This window comes from Xiphias gladius, chromosome 1 (genome assembly GCF_016859285.1).
Source record: "Xiphias gladius isolate SHS-SW01 ecotype Sanya breed wild chromosome 1, ASM1685928v1, whole genome shotgun sequence".
In the NCBI taxonomy this organism is placed as follows: Eukaryota; Metazoa; Chordata; class Actinopteri; order Istiophoriformes; family Xiphiidae; genus Xiphias; species Xiphias gladius.
In genome coordinates, this window is record NC_053400.1 from 31,259,129 (window position 1) to 31,278,663 (window position 19,535).

Sequence of the window (19,535 nt, forward strand, 5' to 3'; positions counted from 1 at the left end):
TTAACAAAAGCCTTTATCCATCATGAATAAATTAATTTTTAACAGATCAAATAATACCTTGAGTAAGAGAAGGATTAGTAAAAGACTTAACTGAAAAAGCACATTAATAAATAGATCAAATCGTAGTTTGTAATTAAAAGTTAGTTGGATGGGTCTAATAAACACTTCACAAATCGTTAAATAATGCAGATTTAATCAATATAGCTTATATATTTATACATTAGGGGATTTAAAATTAAATTAAATACATCAGCATCATGAAACTGAATACATTACCTGATATCTCAATGGTGGATTTTGTAAAACAATATGCTAATTTAGTTTTTAGAAAGAAATATAACTAAAGCAACAAATTTAACAGCACACTTTCTATTTGAGCCTTTTATTTTTCTTCAGCAGTCACTTGTCACATGTTAGGAAAACTGTTTATTGGTATACCCGTTAATAAAAGGCATCATTTAACAGAAAACTGTAATCTGCCGTCTTAATATATGATGATCTGCAACATCAGTATTTATGTTATATAATAGTATAGTATAATTTAATTACAGTAGTTATGTTACACCATAATTTGTAGTATAGCAACCAATGGTTACACTGGAGTAAGTATGAAGTTCTTATGACTCCAGTTTTGGAGATTTTAATGTTTTTACTGAATATAGGTTGATAAAATTCTTCCATCCATGATCTCACAAAATCCTCCAGAACGTCAAACCACGGAGAACTGAGAACGCAGTGGGAACCAGCCCCGTGCTGACAGGACTGCATTAACCGAGGGCCGAAAATGGAGTAACGTGCGACCTCCAATCGACCCGCCACTCCAGTTCTGACGCTGGCATTGATCAGCACGCTCAGTCTGTACAATGTCACCCTGAATGTACTAAAAGGCCTCTAGACTATTGCACTAGCGGGACACAGTTAAGATTAGTTTGTCATCAGCTGCCAGGACCTGATTCATATTACCGCTGGAGCTGATGGGGTTGCATATCAGTTATTAGTTATATTTGGTTAAGTAGCAGTATTTTATTAGAAATGGTGCCACTATTAGCTTCTTGGTGAGTGATCCTTTTTTATCTTAAGTTTTAAACCGCTGGTTTTGGGGCCCTTGAGGGGCAGGGACTAAGAGGCATTTGGCCCACCTGCCCTGTGACTTGCAGGGCTTATCCGAGCAATCTGTAACGGAGGACAAGTGCATCGGCAACGGGTATTTGTCAGGTGGAGACAAACTCTAAAGCCAGCCTGTAGCAGATAGGAATCTGTGCTTCGTTGGGATGTGGGTAGAGTCCACAAGACACTCAACCATTTATGTGAAGGTAAATAAATCACATCAGGGGCAAGTTTCAAGCTTAAAAACTGTGCCATGGACTTCTGCAACGACTAATGTTCTGCCGGCTATGAGTTTGTCACCATGTGTCCGAGTTGACCTACTTTAAAGACTCAGGATAAACCCTGACTGACGACTGAGTTTATTCTAGTGCCACCGGCTGGGCCATGTAAAAATCTAGCCTCATTGTCAATGAGAGAGACAGTATACTCCAAACAAGATCTCACTGGATGCGTTCCCACACAAATGTTCACCTGAGCAGACCCCAGCATGTTCCTCCAGACCAGAAATTACACTCAATGCTTTGTTCACAGCGCCACAACTAATACGATTTTGTTTGGAGTAAACTACCGACCTTACTGAATAGACTAGGAATCTCATTCGGCTTTATCTTGATTTTGTGGCGTCTCGGTGGCCTGGACAGGCTCGGCGGCTGGCTTGCCGGCCTCCTTTCTGCTGCCTTTCTTGGAGCTGCGGTTGGGGGTGCCGTTCAGGACACTCTCCGAGGTCTGCAGTGTCTGGAAGTGCTTCCTGGAGCCCAGCAGGGACGCGTTGTTGACCAGCGTGTACAGCAGCCGCCAGCGAGAGCGAATCCTCCGACTGCTGGTCGCCTTGCTCGGCCTACTCGCCTGAATCCCTGAAAGCACGGAGGAGGAGCAGGCTGTCAGGGCAGAACGAGACACCAAACTGAGGGGGTTGCTGTACAGGTATATGTGTGTTTTGATTTGAAAATCTTGTAACTCCAATCATAGCGATTTTCATTTTTTAATCAAGGTTCCTTCATGGTGTAGGAAAATTCTACAGACTTCTCATCTGGGAAACATATAAAAAAGACCCTGTGGAAGACTAAAACCAGGTGAGTCTTCCGCACTGAAAAGTAAAGATATTTTTGGGGAAACAATCATTTTCACTGTTGTCTCGTTTTTTTAGCCACTCTGGTGTGGGTCCAGAGATCACGCCAGATGTCTGGATGCTAGCTGAATGAATGATGACCTACTAACAAGCTAAATGCTACATGCTTTCCAACTGGCTTTAACAAACTAATCCTAAAGTCTGTGATACTAATGCTTGCACGGTAGCATGATAACAAGCTGAAACGCTAAAAATTGCTAACTGCCACAGTTAAATTTGATAGGGAACACTACCTTACTGGCCCCGCAATAACTTGTTTAATTGAATTATTATTATTATTAAATAAATTATTGTTATTATTATCATAGATCATTTTTGGAAGATATTTATGTTCTTTTTTTTGTTGACGCTGTCAATTCAACAATTTTTTATTACTGAGGTTGTATTTGTGGTTTTGTATTAGACCACATTATACTGAAACGGGTTATTTAGAAATATTCTCCCTTCCCACGTTTGTAAATGGGCTGGACATTAAAAATTGGATGGATTGCCATGAGCTTGGTACAGATGTTCATCCTGCTCCGAGCGTGAATCCTGATGACTTTGCTGAAGTTCCGACTCCTGACATTTTCACTCTCGTGAACACACATTTGTGGTTTTATGTGAACTCTAGCGATCCCCCGACTCTTCATCCAGCACCACCAGCAGGTCGAAATTTTCCATACGTTCAGTACTCAAGTCTCTCTATCATACAGTATCTAATGCCAGTGAATTGTAGACTCTTGGTCTTCCAACACCAGTGGTAAGGATCTAAGAATTGCTGTCTCTGAACTTTTCATCTTAAACTATTTTGTTCTCTAGAGTATAAATGACCATTACAGCCTCAGGGGAGCATTACAGTGGCCATAGGTTGTTAGTCTCAATATGCATTAACAACTGGAATTCTATACATTTCAAATTTAATCAATGAAGCAAAGGTCAGATGTAAAACTGGGCTGCATGTACGTGAGGATATGTATTTTATGTATTTTGTGTGTGTGTGTGTGTGTGTGTGTACGTACATGGTTTGCTATGGTTGTGTGGACAAATGTCGGTTTGAAACTGTCAAAGTGAGGTCATTCTGGCATTGTGAGGACATGTCGGCATTTGGCCGGTCCTCAAAACCTCAAAGCGCTGATTGAGGGTTAAGGCTTGGTTTCAGGTTAATGGTTAGAATCAGGTTGACGTTAAGGTTGGGACAAGGGGCTAGGGAATGCATAGTGTCAATGAGTGTCCTCACAACTACAGTAAGACCAACATGCTCTGTGTGTGTGTGTGTGTGTGTGTGTGTGTGTGTGTGTGTGTGTGTCTCTCTCTCTCTCTCTCTCTACCTTCCTCCGCGTCTCGTATCTTCTGCCCAGCTCTGCCACCCTCGACCATCATGTCCAGCAGCAGCCCACAGAAAGCCTTCATCACCGGGTGTGACTGGCTGACCTCCACCTTCAAGAAGTGGGTGTAGTATCGGTAGGCTGGGTGGGGGGGGTCAAAGGTCACAGAGCATGACTGAAATCAGACTGAGACCGTGGCCAAAAAAAGAAATATCTTCAAGTCTGTGCATACACGTTTTCTTTGACCACATAACTTAAACATCATATTTATCGGTTAATGCTGTTTTATCTTTTCGTTTCAACTAATCACCTGAAGAAAACCAGGACCAGGACTGGATTTATCCCAAGTATTAACAAGTATCGTCTGGTAGCCACGGCAACAGCCACAGAACTGCATTATGCACCTGAAGTCATTTTAGAAAACGTAATACCTGGGTCATAGGACTCCGCGCTGCGGTGCAGCAGGCCGATGTCGATACGACCAAGATGGATGATGTTGTACAGAGCCGTTATCACCATTCTCCATATTGCGACTATCAGTCCCAGCACGGCGTTGACCAGGAAGAGCAGGTACGTCAGGAGGAACAGACTCTCTCTGGAAACGTGAAACCGTGAAATATTTCAGAAAAAATTAAGATGGTTGTCTCAGCAGACGGATGCTCTCACCCTGACAGGGACACACCCAGGATTTCCCTTATTCAGGTAAAGGGACATGACACCAATATTACACATGAAAATCGTTTTGTTTTTTTTCTTTCTTTGGTACCGTTAATTCTACTCAGCCCGTGACAAGAAGTCGTATACTGAGTTTTTGTGGCTCTGGTTGAGCTTTGTCGTGTCTGAGAAAATGACTCTTTGTGGGCTTCTTTCAAACTGCAGGCGTGGAGCTGAGTACCTACCAGACGGGGAGAGTCTAAGAAATTATTTCCAAGCTCCAAAAGAATTATTGTTTTTGGAGCTGGGCCCATACTAAATACTAAATTGATTGATGGAGTGCTTCTCTGACCACCCAGTTATAAATTCTGTCAATTGTATTTCCAAACAGGTCGGTCTAAATGGTGCTTCGAATTCTGCAGGGAACAAAATTCCGCAGGAAAACACTGAGTCAGGTGTTATTTGTTTATTCATGTATTTATTTCTTGGCCTAAAATTAATCAAAATTAAACGTGCTCAGTCAGAAAAAAACTGTAAAAATCAACTCCCCGGAAACCACACACAGACAAAAAACACACACGCACACACATGCATAGAATTTAACTGTATTCTGATCAGCAGCCAAAAAAAAAAGAAAGAAAAAATAACCCAAACAAAATTACAAGGGATCCTTCCACAAATCATCAATTGCCCAAACAACACACAATAAACTCCATTACAATAAATGAGCTGGATTAGACTTCTCATACCTGTTATTCAAGTCTCTTGTTCCAGCTTCCTTTCTGATAAAAGCAAACTTAGCGGTCACATGTTGAAGCACCGTAACCAGTAGTAGTGTGAGCCAGGCCGGCCTGAGAACATCACAAACCGCAGTAATGGAAAATGGATTTTTTTTTTTTTTTAAAAAGGGGGGAAAGAAAAACGTTACCTCAGTAATTGCAAAATTAAAAAAAAACCAAAACAAAACAGATCTACGTGAGACGCTGCTGACTCACCATGCCTTTCCTGCGATTTCAAAGACGATGAGGTTACGGCCATGAAAAATGGGGATAATGATCAAAAACACCAGGAACAAGAAGCAGATGAAAAACACCACAGTCTGGATAGCCATTCCTGCCGAGACAGCACAGAAACAGACCTTTGCTAATTATACGTTAAAACACATTTTCAATTAAATCTTCTTCTTTGTCTTTTCAAAGCAGTCAATTAGAAATGCTTTTCTCTCAATTATAGCGTATATAAGGATAAGGGAGCGATTATTCTATATTTTTAAGACCAAAACCAACGATGTGTTAGTCCGTCTGTCAATGCTCCCCGACTTTATTACTCTCACTGTGGCTCATTGGTTCACGAAGACGTGAATATCTCAAAAATGGCTCACAAACACAGCCGCTTGCCAGAAAAGTGAAGGTTCCCAGAGCCCTTCACCTTTTGCACTTCACTTTACTGGGCTGTAGATTTAATTTTAAATGGATAAAACCGCTATTTTTGCCCATCAATCTACACTCAGTAACCCATAAGTGAAAACATGTTTTTAGAAATATGTATAGTTTTATCAAAAAAATAAAGAAAAACTGAAGTGTCTAACTTGCGAGAGTATTCAGACCCTTTGCCGTGGCACTCCAAATCGTGGTCAGGTGCTTCCTCTTTGCTTCGATTGTCCTTGAGAGCTTCAGAGGACCTGACAGGAAGAATGGGACAAACTGCCCAGATCCAGGTGTGCAAAGCTTGTAGCCTTATCCAAGTGAACTCAAAGGGTTTTTAAAGCGGCGGCAAAGGGGCTTCTACAAAGTGCTGAATTAAGGGTCTGGATACTTTTGTAAATGAGAGATTTCAGTTGTTTAATTTTTGTTTTTAAATTTTTGATAAAATTTGCAAAGAATTCTAAAAGCGTGTTTTCACTTCGGGTTGTTGAGTGTCGATTGATGAGTAGTGAAGGGGTCTGAACACTTTGTGAAGCCACTGTATATAGTTCCATTTTTAAATAAATGGCGCTTGGGCACAGTAGGTTTTGACAAAAGTTACTCAGATTATGCATTTATGGGTTTTATTTATTTATTGGTTTATTTTCACTGGTGCATAAATCCACATTTTGGTGCTCTAGTGAGTATTTGGGGGAGCATAACGGTGTGTGTGTGTGTGTGTGTGTGTGTGTGTGTGTGTGTGTGTGTGTGTGTGCGTGGGACTGAGTCAAAATTTTAAAAAAAGTGTGTGTGTGATCTTGGTAATGAAGGAACATGTCGCCCAGTGCAACAGTGGGCTCACTGATGTGATTTTAGCAGTTTTTGAACAACAACGGAGCCCTGTGGTACAGACGATAAGATGTATCAGGTGCCGGATACAGAGTTCTCGTTCGAAGGATCAGCTTAATGATTGGTTTGGTATTTTCAGTGGATTTCTTGGTAACATGAAAATTGTAGAGTATTACCAGGTTTATCCTAAAATTAAGTCGGAATCAGCGATGACCTTTCAGTTTTATTTAAGCTTTACCGAGGCAGACGATCGCGGCCTGGTATCCTGTCAAGCCCATCCAACAGACAACACCAGGTTTCGATGGACAGATGGTCTTCTGGCTGTTGTAGATGTTGTAAATGTCTCCCTTATACAGTCCTTTCAGGTTTGACCTAAGACAAATTAAAATCAGGGATAGATTAGGTTCGGACAAGAGGAACTGTGAGTATGATAAGCATAACAAACAAGAGAGAAGTTGGCACAGTTGTAGTGGGTAGGTAGTCTTGCTTTAACAGTACCATTTAACAGTCTCATGGCTGAATCATCGGTACAAATAAGACTCAATAAGAGACTCAAAAAACTGAAAAATGCTGAAATGTACATTTAACAACTTTTTTTTTTTTTTTTCCACAAATCCAACCAATGCGGTTCAGTTTTGCTCCTGACTGCAACAGCAAAAAAGTTCTGAACTTTCTACAGCTCTGATTTTAAAGCTCAGGCCGGAGTCTTCTTCATGTCAACGGTCACTGAGGCTCGTAAGTACTGAAATATTTAGTCTCACATACTGAACTACTAAGAAGAAGAAGAAAAAAAAACAACAGGACTAAAGCCGAAACATTTATAATTGATAGTACTGAAATAAATAATTGAAAGTCATTGAGAAGAGTGTAGCAGTACTGGGGTTATAATTATAACTTGAACTTAAGCTTTCAACACAAAATTTTCATCATGAAAAGACATTCTGCTGTAACCAGCGACTATGGAGTTTTATTGCACATACCTGTGGAGAACCATGGACCTCATGAGCATAATAAGACTGACCAGGCAAGACAGGGTCATTGCACAGAGGTAGCACACTAACAAACAACATGGTGCAGAAAGAAAAACAAAACAAGTTATTGTTTTGTTTCAGAGATACAGTCTCAGATTTTGGTAAAAGGCCAGAAAAAAGGGACCCCACACACACCTTCCAGCAACCAAGTGTAGAAAGTCACAATCTTGACGACTTCCGTCCTGTCGTCTGACAGGACGATCCCGAACCCCAGTAACAGGAAGGCGATGTTTTCATCGATACCAGCACGAACGATATGGAGGGTGGGGACCACCAGGACGACCAGCAGCAACGCCGTCTGAAGGGGGGAAACGAAGCGACGTTACCGAGCCCACGCCACGCGTTATTGGCTCCGCAAAGACTCAAGTGGTAAAACGTCACGACGACGGTTCACGGAGGACTTACGTGATATATCGCCACTGAGGCGACACATGCCGACACCGCCAGCTTCAGCGGAAAACGAAACACTGAAAGACCAAACGAGTCGTTAGAGAGACCAAAGCTAAACTCAGTCGCTTCCGTCACGGTGGACCTTAACCCGGTCGCAGCCCATTTAGCATCTGCCGTTACTGCATCGCTACAAACCTTTAACTCATGTTTAGGTAAGCTAAGGTCAGTATGTCATTAAATAAAATAAATAAATACATCTTTTTAAAAAAATCTACGTTTGTGAGAGGGCGCTCACCTTTTTCGGGTATATAAATATAACTCTTGGGCACCTCCAGAATTCTCTCCACCAGCGTTGGTTTTTCTGTGGCGGAAGAGCTACAGCATATGAACACAACGAACGGATAACGTTAGCCAAACAGAATACGAATGCTCTTCCTTTCCAATTTCATTATAACGACACAGATTCACGTTTCAAGAAAGAAATGGATTGATCCATACTTTCGTACACGCGGGACCCAAAACTTTAGAATTACCAGCGAAAATCCACCTCTGAGAAATTATGAAAAAAAAGCCACCAACCAAATTCTGTGAAAGCTCTTTGTTTTTTTACTCAACTGATCATTTATATTTTCTGTAAATTCTAATGCCCTTCATTATGGTTTAAGTGTCACTTCCTACCTTCCGCTATCCTGTTCAGTCGGAAAATACAAAACCCCTCTCATTTTAATTTCCCCAATTTTTTCTGCCCCAAATCCATTCTAGTGAGATAATCTAAGATACCTGATGTCTGATATAAAATAACGTCGGAGAGAGCCATGCATTTGTAATCTTTCCAGGGGCCCTGGTGCTGCGCATGCTGGTCCGACGTCAGGACGTAATGGGACACTTGATGGAACTGAGCCATCGTTAACAAAATTAGTTTCACCTGTTCTTTAAGTCAAAATGTCTCCTGTGAAAAATGTCTATAAAAAGCCCAAACAATCAAACCGCCGACGAGGAACATTTCATTATAGGTTTTGTTGGTTCTGTAAATAATAATATCGTGACCTCCATCACGTCGCATCATGTGCCGTGACCTAATGCACCGATAATACAGTCCAGTAACATCAAATCACTGCCGTAGCTCCATTCACCTGACGGCTGAGGAGTTTTTCTTGAGAAGTGACTTCACGTAGTTGGAGTAGTAGCTGCTTTCGAGGTCCTGTGAGCAAAAAAAAAAAAAAAAAAAAATTTAGACTTTAAAACCAACAGATCGCTTACGATGAGTCGCTGTATGAAAAAAAGCGGAAAACTTGACTCTTGAACCCCATTTGGATGGATTAACATTAATAAAATATTCCCTGTGGTCTCTGCTAAATTCAAGTCATCTATTCTTTTGAACTTCGCTAAATTACAGGATGAGGTCTGTGATAGATGTGGACATTCTGCAGGAAAGTCGTGTAAGATTCAGTCGTGGCGTCCATGGAAAGTGAACGTGAGAAGAAACTGAATGCCCTGGTGTCTGTTTGAGGAGAGCCGCCTCCATCCTCCATCCACGATGGTTGCGATGTTCGTTTCGATTCAACTTTATGGACTTTATGTCATTTTGGAGGCGGCTGTTGACCTTTGTGGCGCCGCTGCATTGTACTGCGTTGTACGGACAGGTGTTTCTGTTATTTTGTCGACCCCATTTATATCAGTGGTCCAACTAATGAACTGTGAGCCGAGCATATAATCAGAAATTCTAGGAGGATATTGACTCTAGGGTTTTTGAACTTTGCCCATCCATCCGTTGAGCGTTTAATGCAACCGAATTTCACACTGAGCTGGTAAAACGCATGAGAAGGAGAGAAAAAACTGAGAGATCCACTTTGAAATCCAGGGACGTCGCTCCGGAGTTAAATTACAGGAGACAGCGAGTCTGCTGAAAAACGGTAGGCCGTCTCGGCTGTAACTCTCACTGGAGAGGAGGCGAGAAACCGCATACACACGCGCCGGATGTAACGGTTTGTTCATCTTCAGTCCATTCATTCAATGCTGCCGGCCTGGTTCCCCCTCTTCTGACTCTCCTCCCGTTGCAGCCCCCGCCACGCCCACGCGCCCTGCAGTTACCTCCGTTTTCCCGCTGTTTTTCAGTCACCAGGCTCCCCACACCCACCTGCTCACCTGTTTTCCATTCCCCAATCAGTCACAGTACTTGAACCAGCCCAGCTGCCCCTCCCACCTCGCCCGGTTGTCTCCACGTGCCTTCACTTTTCCCCGGCCTGGCGTCTGCCTGCCCTTTTGGTCTTTTTGCCTCAGCCCAGCCCTGTGTCCCTGTTTAGCCTGCTCGTCTGCCCGTATGTTGCCTACCCCTGCCTGCCCCGTTCTGTTGTTGCTTTGCCTTTGTGGTCTTCATTAAAAGTGAACCGTTTCTACCTGACCTAAAAGTCTCTGGAGTGCGAGTCCTTCCTGTTTTCTGAGCCGTTACACCAGACTGGATTAAAGTCACTGAACAGGGCATGTGATATTAAAATCGCCCCACCTCCCCTAGAAAAAATAAATCCTGTCCAAATGAGGCTCTAGTGAGGTTCAGCATCATTTCAAGGTGACAAAAATTATTCTTTTTATATTCTGGGTAATTTGGGGTCTTGAAACTGCACATTCATTGAAATGAAAACTGAGTTTTGATCATCGTGACCATAAATCAGCGTTTGAAAAGAAAACCATCGTTCTCTTTGGACGAGCTGTAACAATTAGTTTTAACAAGAATAAAATAAAAATACAACTTTAAAAGACTGATACACATTTACAGTATGTATATACAGTGAAAGTGCTGGTTTTCCTGTTTGTTTGTTTATTCTCACCGCAGGGAGTCCTCTTTCTAAACCACTGACAAACTGCAGACAGATTGAACCCGCTCCCAAAACGAACTTGTTGCTGCTAACAGGGGAAAGCCATGACCTCTCTCTGCTCAGCGGCGCTGATTTAAACCCACTCCATCCTGAACAAGCTGCTTACAGTAATCATGGTTATGCTTTACATAGTTGAAATTCATGTTTCCTACTTCAGTTGCACCAGAGACAGTTGACGTGTTTGCAATCATGAGGGAGAAAAAAAAAAATTTGACTATGTTTCATTTTGTTCTGGTTGAATGTTGATGTCTGTATTCTGCCTTTTTTTTCTTTTTTTTCTCACCTCTTCAGCCTTTGGTCCTTTGACAAACAGCAGAGGAAACCTGACGCAGAGATACGCAAGGCAGGCCAGCTGAGGCAGACTTGCAAGCAGAGAATAGTACTTATAGATCTGTGAAGAGGAAAATGGGGGGGAGGGGGGAGAATACTTTTTAAAGGATCAGTTCAACCAAAATCCCCCAAAAACAGTTCTGGTTTTATTTGCCCATATTTTGATTCAGGTGTTTCAGTTGAGATTAATTAATTTTTGTTTTTAGGTACTAATACATTTAAAAAAATAAAATAAAAAATAACGTGTTGTCGAGAGGTAATGTTCTGGATAGTCTGAATAATCCACCGTCAACAGTTGTCATTATTTTCTACCAAAGGTTAAAGATGCACTTTCCTGCAAAGACACAAAACACAGTAACTACATATTTGGTCAAAACTGAGTCAAGACCAAGATCTGACTTTTTGACATTTGTTTTTACCTTCTTTTTTTTTTTTCAGGGAAAAAAAAAACAGCATGTAAAATTTGCAAGATCTGAACAGAAGTGACTGCACTCCACAGCTAGCCTTAGCTAAAGCTAGCTCACCAGGTTTTTCCTGTTTCCTGTGATTGAAAATTAATTTTGATGCTCCAACATCTTTTAGTACTTGAGTTCTTCTTAATACCTCAATTAAAGCAAAAGCTACATCATAACAGAGAAACCAGTCCTGCTAAAATCTGACTTGCCTAGTTTAGATTGTCCACATATGTAGTGCGGTAACTTATCTGGTTTTATCTGACAACGATAGTATTCACCCAAAAAGATTGCATAAAATTTGTGTGAATTGTTTGTTGTGCTGTGGTGTTGTTGTTGTTTTTTTTGGCATCTTTCAGCCCATTGTTTTGGTTTCACAGCTCACAGTTTTACCCGTTCGGTTCAGTCTCACTGCTCATCAGTGTCTTTTGCAGCGGCATGAAGGGGTTTTTTGGCAAAACAGCTCTGATAAACCCACTTTTTTATCAGACAGACAAAAACTAGTAACTAGCTGGTGGTAAAAAGGGAACATTTAGCAGCTAAAGAGCCTGGGGAATTAAAAAGAGCTAGAGGAGAGTGAATATTAGACTGACACGTGTGTCCACAAGTGATGTGGAACTGGGGTGGGTGATACGACGATGTAAACCGTGAGACGGTATGAATATGCCTGCCACCAGATTGTTTGTGAGATCGTGCCACGCTGTGTATACAATCGTAGCTATCACTGTAACTGGTCTGGTTGTGCAGCACTGCTCTATGGCAATGTTGATTTCTTTTTTTCGTAATGATTTTTTTTGCATCATTGTGAAGAAGGACCAGACTTTGTCAGGTATTAAATCCATTGGATTAGCAGAAAACAGACGTTCCTCAAGTCAAGTTATAGCGTGATGCATTTGGATCCTGGGATATAAAATGCTGCTAGCGTCTTGCCTCTGGAGTCTTCGGACAGTCAAACTTCTGCCACACCAGGACCCCGAAGTGACTGAAGGAGAGGAGCGCCCCGAACACGTAACCTGCTTTGCGCTGCAGAGTGCCGCAGACCAGCAGAGGATAATACAGGACTGGGTAGTAGAAGATGGCGATTATCTTCATGTACTCTGAGAAACGAGAGATAACAGGAAGGAACGTGTCATTGTAGTGACAGAGCAGAAAACAACGCTGCCAAGTTGCCGAGTTAGTTTTTGTTTCACCAGCCTCATATAGAGGGTGGGATTTTGGCTCATTCTCTCCTTTTATAGTAACTTAGGGTCCTTTAAAACCCTTCTTTGTATGCCTCAGTCTTCTCCGCAGACAAAAAAGAAACCGATTACTCTGTGTGATTTGCATATTCTGAGACTGCGTTGAATTTAGTTGTTTAATTATAATGATCCAAAAGATCAAACTTTGAGTGAATTTTTTGAGTTTGTGAGTTCGTCCCTACATTGCACTGAGGATAAATGAAAACACCGAAACGTCCACCTTTAATTTCCGCCGGAGTGTCTTTGGAGAAAGGCAGCGGGTCCGGGGCGATCACCAGCACGGCCAGCTTGCTGAACATCAGTCCAAAAACAGCCATTACCAGGCCTTTTTTCTGAGTCTGGTCCAGGAAGTTGGCTGGACTGAGAGATCAAACGGGAACATGTAGATTAATATGAGACAAACCTGCCGTCCGAAGTCCCATTTTTCTCTGGGTATAGCAAAATTCACCTGAAAATACTGGAGGAGCCTCTTGTGAATCCTTGGCAGAATTTGTTTTTCCTGGTGAGAGCCGCCAGGATTAACATGATCACCAGCTACAGGGAGAGATGAAATTCATCAGGACTTGGCACAACACAGTTTGGAGTGGAACATCGCTGTTTTCCTCTCAGCTGCTGCCTGAAAATGTTGACAGGCTCAGACATTTGCTCCTATCATTACAAGGATAGTTGCCAACATGTGGTATAAAGCTCTGGGATCAAAAGCTACTGAGTGGACCTGGAGTTAAAATGTTTTATTCTGCCAAAGGACATTCTCATCTGGACAGGTTTCATCGCATTAGTTTCATGATAACGTTATTTATGTAGCACTTCTCTAAACAGAGTTGCAAAACAATTAAGATGACGAAGAGTAAGACCAGAACAGGATTACAGACGCGGTTAGTTGGCTAGCCCGAGATACTCAGGTAGGGAATTCCAAAGTCGCGGGGCACGAACTGAAAAGGCCCGGTCACCTCTGGTAACAGGAGCCGGTCCTTGCCGGATGATCTCAAGCTGTGCTGCGGCTCATAAGAGATTAGCATATCAACAATATAACTAGGGGGCTTGACCATGCAAAGCTTAGCTATAAGTTATAAGCAAAATCTACAATCTTAAAAGCAAAACAGGCAAAATCCTTTAAAATCAGTTCCAAAACTTACAGGGAGCCAGCGCAAGGATGCAGGAATGGGAGTCATTTGTGCTGAGTTTAGTGAAAGGCTGTAGCGGCAGCGCTTGGATAAGCTGCAGGCAAGCAATTGGTCACACGGTTTATCTCTTGAATCAGAAAGCAAAACATTTGGTTCATTTAGATACCTGAAAGCCACTTTTTTGTGATCTTACGGAAAAATATTTGTCTTAATTCGCTGCCGCTCGTTTTAGTCCAGCAAGCCACCAGCTGATTGGGTGACATCTGCCGCGTGAGTCAAGGCCTGTGTGTCAATATCACGACTGCGCCTCCTTCTATGCCACAAAATTTTGAATTTTTCTGTGCATCGTTAAATTTGATTTTGTCTGTTTTTAACTGATTCCAGTCGCACCACTTGCCAGCTTCGGTAGCTCTTTAAAGCTATGCACCTTTTATGAAACAACAAAGCAGCTTTGTAGACGTGACAGGAAGTCGGGATGGACTCTCCTTTCACACTGTTAATCGTTTTAAGCTGGTTTAACTTCGAAAAAAACTTTGAACACGTACAACCGACTGGCTTGAGTTCAATGAACTTGAGGGGAAAAAAGTTCAATAAACTTAAAATACAAAGTTGAGTCAACAAGTGATCAGATTTGCTTTCCGTTTACATATTCTCAGCTTGACCTTCACTGCGCTTAACTTTGTTTCCATTATTGTAGGAGGAGACAAGCAGGACCTCTTTGTTTCCATCGTATCTGTCTTCAGTGATTCAATCCCGCTACAGAAGAGAGGGGTCTCCGGAGAGTTTTAGCTCTCAAACAGTGCATGCTGGGAAGTCCGCTTATACTGCATGCTTGTCCCGTGTCTCTTCAGAAAATTAATCTAATGAGCTGACTGAACCATCAGCAGCTCGTTCTTCCAACTCATCATTTCAAGTCCAGACTTGAAATTGTCTCATAAGTTCTGAAGTGGTCTAAAAATAACAGCTACACATTTTAAATTGAACCAGCGGGAAATTCAATAAAACGTATGTATTTATCTTAAGTTAACGATAAGAGGTAGACCCCAGTAAATTTCCTGTATGATGTTTTACGCTGCACTCTTGAGCGCTTCCACATAAAGAACCTCCATTTCGCAGCGAGCGCTCCCCAGACCAGTGTCTTGTTATTTCTGATCGGCGGCAGTGACCCGGCTGTCATAGTTTATCATCTACTGAACAAGGAAATTGGTCCATGTCCATTCTGTGTACAGTACGAGTGGGTCTCTTGAGTTGAAGTGGCCCTCACTTGTAATTAAGGTGAAGGCACAATGAGGGTAAACATCATTAAATCTGCCGTCCGTCTGAAGCGAGGACAGCTGATGGGTTCAAGGGGGGGGGGGACAAAGCATTCAAGGATTTGACGGAAGATGCAAAAAAACATCAGAAAAAGTCTAAAGTCACTGGATTCCACCTACAAGGATAATGCTGTGTAAATGCTTTTAATTTTGTAGTTTACTGTTTGGAGTATACAGATTCATGTCAGCTAATATTTGTCATCTGGAATCCTGGAGCCAGTTGCACCAGCTGCTCAAAAGTTTGAACTTTTAGCCCGTGCTAGTTAGTGTTAGCGCTAACCAAGTGGAGTTTAATGCATCACTCGGTTAAAACGGGTTGCACCAGGCCTTTTCTCAACAGGTCCTCCAAATTAAACAACACAATTCGCCGTTTGTCCTGCGATGACACATCGAACGGTTTTTCTGATCTGACCCCCCCGTCGGCAGGACGACATTGTCCGTCTGCGCCTTCGCTGAATAAAATAAATCTGTTTCATGACGTGACAGCGCTGTGGTTACTGAACGGTTAGATTTAGGCGTGAAAACGACTTCACCAGAGGTCGCGTTTTAGGTTCAAATGGCTACTTCGTTCAGCTTAGGGGACCCTCGCCGGCGCGAAGTCTGACGTGTCCACAGGCTCGTAGACACTCCAGCCTCGCGCCGTGACGGCGTCGCCTGACCTCCCCCTCTGCTCCCATCATTATGACCATGGTCGCTAGAGGGCTTTGTTACTTGAATGATGTTTTTGGGCCATTTGCAGAAACAACAAAAAGAAAAAAACCTTTTTGACTTTTTCGTTGGCTCCAGTATACTTACAGATATCGACAGTATGCATATGTGGAAGAGCTTTTCATCTGCAGTGGGGTCACATGGTAAAATGACTCTGTGATAAAAAGGAAATTACATTGAAATAAACAAAGCTGAACACTGGCAAAAAAAAAAAAAAGATATCAGAACAACAAACCTGCAAATGTGTGTGTGAAACAACAGAAAGAGAAAAGTGGTCATAAATCTGTTGAAATGTCCTAATCCAAGACGTCCCCTGCCAATATTTTCTCCACAATTTCATGTTTTGCATTGACTGCTAACTGTCATTGCCAGTGAGGAAAATTAAAGAATATCGTTTTAACAGGTTCTGTATCATGCGGAGCCTGGTTTTAAAGACCGCAAGATGGAAGTAGGCACCAGATCATCTCTCATCTCGTGAAGCTGTGCAAATTAAGCACAAGAACAACTCAAACCGCCACCTCTCCACCTTCCTGGCGTCGTGAAGTCAGCAATCAACTAACTAACACCTGTTCTGCATTTGCACAGAGAATCCACGCTTGTTTTTACAGATAGCCAGTCCTGCCTTCTGCTCTGACATTTTCAAACCTAAACCGGAAATTATCTTCAGAGGGGTTTGATACTCACTCTTTGGGTGGTTTGGTCGGCTCTGCGTTGTTGGAGTACCAGTCTGAATATTCATAGTAGGAATATTCAAAAGGCTCAAATTCGACTTTGCTGTGATTCATCGCAGCTGTTTGGTCGGGTCAAACGGGTAAAGCAGGACAAACAAAAGATCCAGAGGGGGCTCCGGATCCTCTTCCCCGTCTGGGTAACCTCGCTCAGTGATCTGCTCTCTGCTGCGACGTGTCGGGACAGTTTGGCCCCAAACAGCCCAACACATTCCAGTGCAACCAAGAGCCAAACACAGCAGATTAACAACTGCCCGGAGCGCAGTGAGACGAGGGGGGGGGTTCAACATTACAGTGAATGAGTGAAGAAGTGGAGGAAGAAATTGACCCAGAGTGGCCTCTGGTGACGTCGTCTAAATTCTCTAAATGTAGTTAATCATTCAACTTCAGTGTTATGTATTCAAGATACAGTCATATCTGGTCGAAGTCACCAAACTCAGTTGTCCTGGTTCTCAATTCCACTGTCTAAGCTAATGAGAAACACTGAAAAAGATGGAAATCTCTGACAAAATTAGATGGAGATGTACAGCACTGTGCCAAAGTTTTAGGCACTCCAGCTGGTTCAGTTCTTCTCCACACCTCAGTCCCATCAGGGAGGCGTCTGAGTGGCCCCAAATTCATTCTGCTGCACGGCAGCGCCCCCAAACACACAGAGCCGGAGTCATGAGGAACTATCTGCAGAGACGAGAAGAACGAGGAGTCCTGCAGCAGATGGTCTGGCCCCCACGGAGCCAGCGTCACGGAGTCAGTCTGGGATCGCATGAAGAGACGGGAGACACTGAGACGGACTAGATCCACAGAAGAACCGGGGGCAAGTTCTCCCAGATGCTTGTGTGGTCACACCAAATATTGATTTTTCTGTTTACTGCTTTTCATATGAAGTTAATCAATAAATAAAAACTATTCATATCATTATTTTTTGAAAGCGTCCTCACTTTACCTTTTACTGCCTAAAACTTCAATGCATAGAACTGTAGATATAAAATTAAATTCTCAAAGACAGGGTTGTAATAGCGAGTAAATATCATTAAATCTGATTAAACAGTTTTTTCAAACAAAGCCAATCAGCTTTTTTAAATTGGATTTTTCATTTGATTTTTCTGTTCGACAAAGTGTCCCTGAGCAAGACACTGAAACCCAGACTTCACAAAATGTATGTCTCTACTCTACACGGTTTTTCATGCGCATTTCTTGGTGATGAAGTCAGGCACCATCTCTGCCAAATAAATAAAAAGGTCTGAAGCATCTTAAAGTATTACCGTAATCTGTGACGTGTGTGTGAGTAGGAATAAAAGCACTCTGTGTGATTTCTCGTTAAGAAATGTCATTTTTGCACCGCAACGTGGCGTTAACCTGTGTGCCCCCCCCTCTGCCTGTTACTTAAGAGACTAATCTTATAATAAGATGAAAATCTCTCGTTTAAACAGGGGCCACCTTTGTGTGAAAAGAGATTAGGAAAGGGGCAAAATGAGAATGCTGATGATTTGACACGTGAGGCGGAGCCTCAGTTTAGGAGGCTCTGAACTCCTGTTTCATGTCTGTAACACGAAAGGACGAAAACACGAGGAGAGCATCCTGTGCGGCTGCGGAGTTAGAGACCAACACGGATCCCAGACCTGCAGCTTTGCCGAACTGGAGCATAGAGATGGACTCACTGATCCAGTTAGGTCTTCCAGGGCCCATTTCGTTCACAGTGAAGAATATTTAAAGGCACATTTTCAGCCACTGGACTCATGGCTCGCAGCTAAAAGTGACACACTTTGATGTGAAATCAGACCAATCTCCATTTGGGAGTTCAGAGTTTCTTAATCTGGACCTGTGGGCTCACTCGCATGAGTACATATACTCATATATATTTTTAGATTTAGAGTTTGCAGCACTGGCCAGACGAAGAGTTTTGATGTCGGTAATACCCGCAGCAGGCATCCAGCTCTGCTCCCCCGCCGCGTCGCTCTGAGGGTTTTTTCCCGTGCGTGTTTTTGAGTCAGGAGGTAAAGTAATGCTGAGTGACGTCTCTTATCAAACTGACATTTGGTTGAGGTACACCAAGACCGACTTCAACCACAGCCGTCTGCTTCGGCGTCTCGTTTCAAAGCGGGGACCACTTCATTTTGATAAAACTGTAGTACAGTCACTGTACAGGTTTCAGTGTAACTAATACTTTCTCCTCGCCCGACGAGTCACTGCTTCGTGCGCTTTTATAAATCAAGTGTCACGTTATTGGTATTATTAGGTCCATTTACCAGAAACAAATGAAACCACGACCGCCAAGAGTCATTTTTTCATCCGTCTTTCACCAACAGAAATCGTAAAGCTTTATTTGCTCTGGAAGAACAACGCACGCGCCCCGTTTTGCGCTGTGAAGCGATCCAGATTTCCTTCTAGTCTCAACCCAGTGGATCACAACGAAGACTTGGGGATGCTTGCGGCTATTTTACAGTGTTTACTCTCACCACTGCGCCAGTGTGCAGCCTCACAGATCTGCCAGCATGGCTGTATATTCCTATACATGTTTACCGGAAGTGACTGACGCTATTTTGCAAAACAGATTTATAGAACTTCAGTTTCAGTTTTCTGACGCGGCACCGCTATGGTTAAGTTTGAGTTGAGTTTAGGCACAAAAAGTAGCTGGTTAAGGGTCAGAGGAAAACCAGATGGACACAAGGAGCGATCTCCCATATCAGGGTCACACATTTTGTTGACCCATCCACATCCCAGCAACATCGTGCTACTCCTACGTTTGCTCCGGACACAAAGCAGGACAAACGTCCTCATTTCCACGGCCACGAGAGATTCCTGACGCGTAAACATGCGCAGTTTGTGTCTCCGTATTAGCGTTTTACACGTGTTCGGTCAAATGCTACAACAGAAGCAGTTTTTCTGCCAGGCGATTGTTTCT

At 42.7% G+C, this 19,535-nt stretch overlaps 1 protein-coding gene across 1 annotated transcript; it reads right to left on the reverse strand.

The window, feature by feature from the left end:
• Positions 1–238: 238 nt before the first annotated feature.
• LOC120788747 (receptor for retinol uptake stra6-like) lies at positions 239–16,196 on the reverse strand. Its single transcript, XM_040124865.1, has 17 exons — positions 16,144–16,196; positions 15,996–16,062; positions 13,212–13,297; positions 12,984–13,123; positions 12,456–12,622; positions 11,027–11,134; positions 9,004–9,071; positions 8,166–8,245; positions 7,886–7,947; positions 7,616–7,778; positions 7,430–7,505; positions 6,688–6,821; positions 5,193–5,310; positions 4,947–5,048; positions 3,975–4,138; positions 3,547–3,684; positions 239–1,961 (listed from the first exon to the last, which is right to left on the reverse strand). The coding sequence occupies exons 1-17, from the start codon at positions 16,185–16,187 to the stop codon at positions 1,702–1,704; spliced, it is 1,977 nt and encodes a 658-aa protein (XP_039980799.1). The 5' UTR covers positions 16,188–16,196; the 3' UTR covers positions 239–1,701.
• Positions 16,197–19,535: the final 3,339 nt, after the last annotated feature.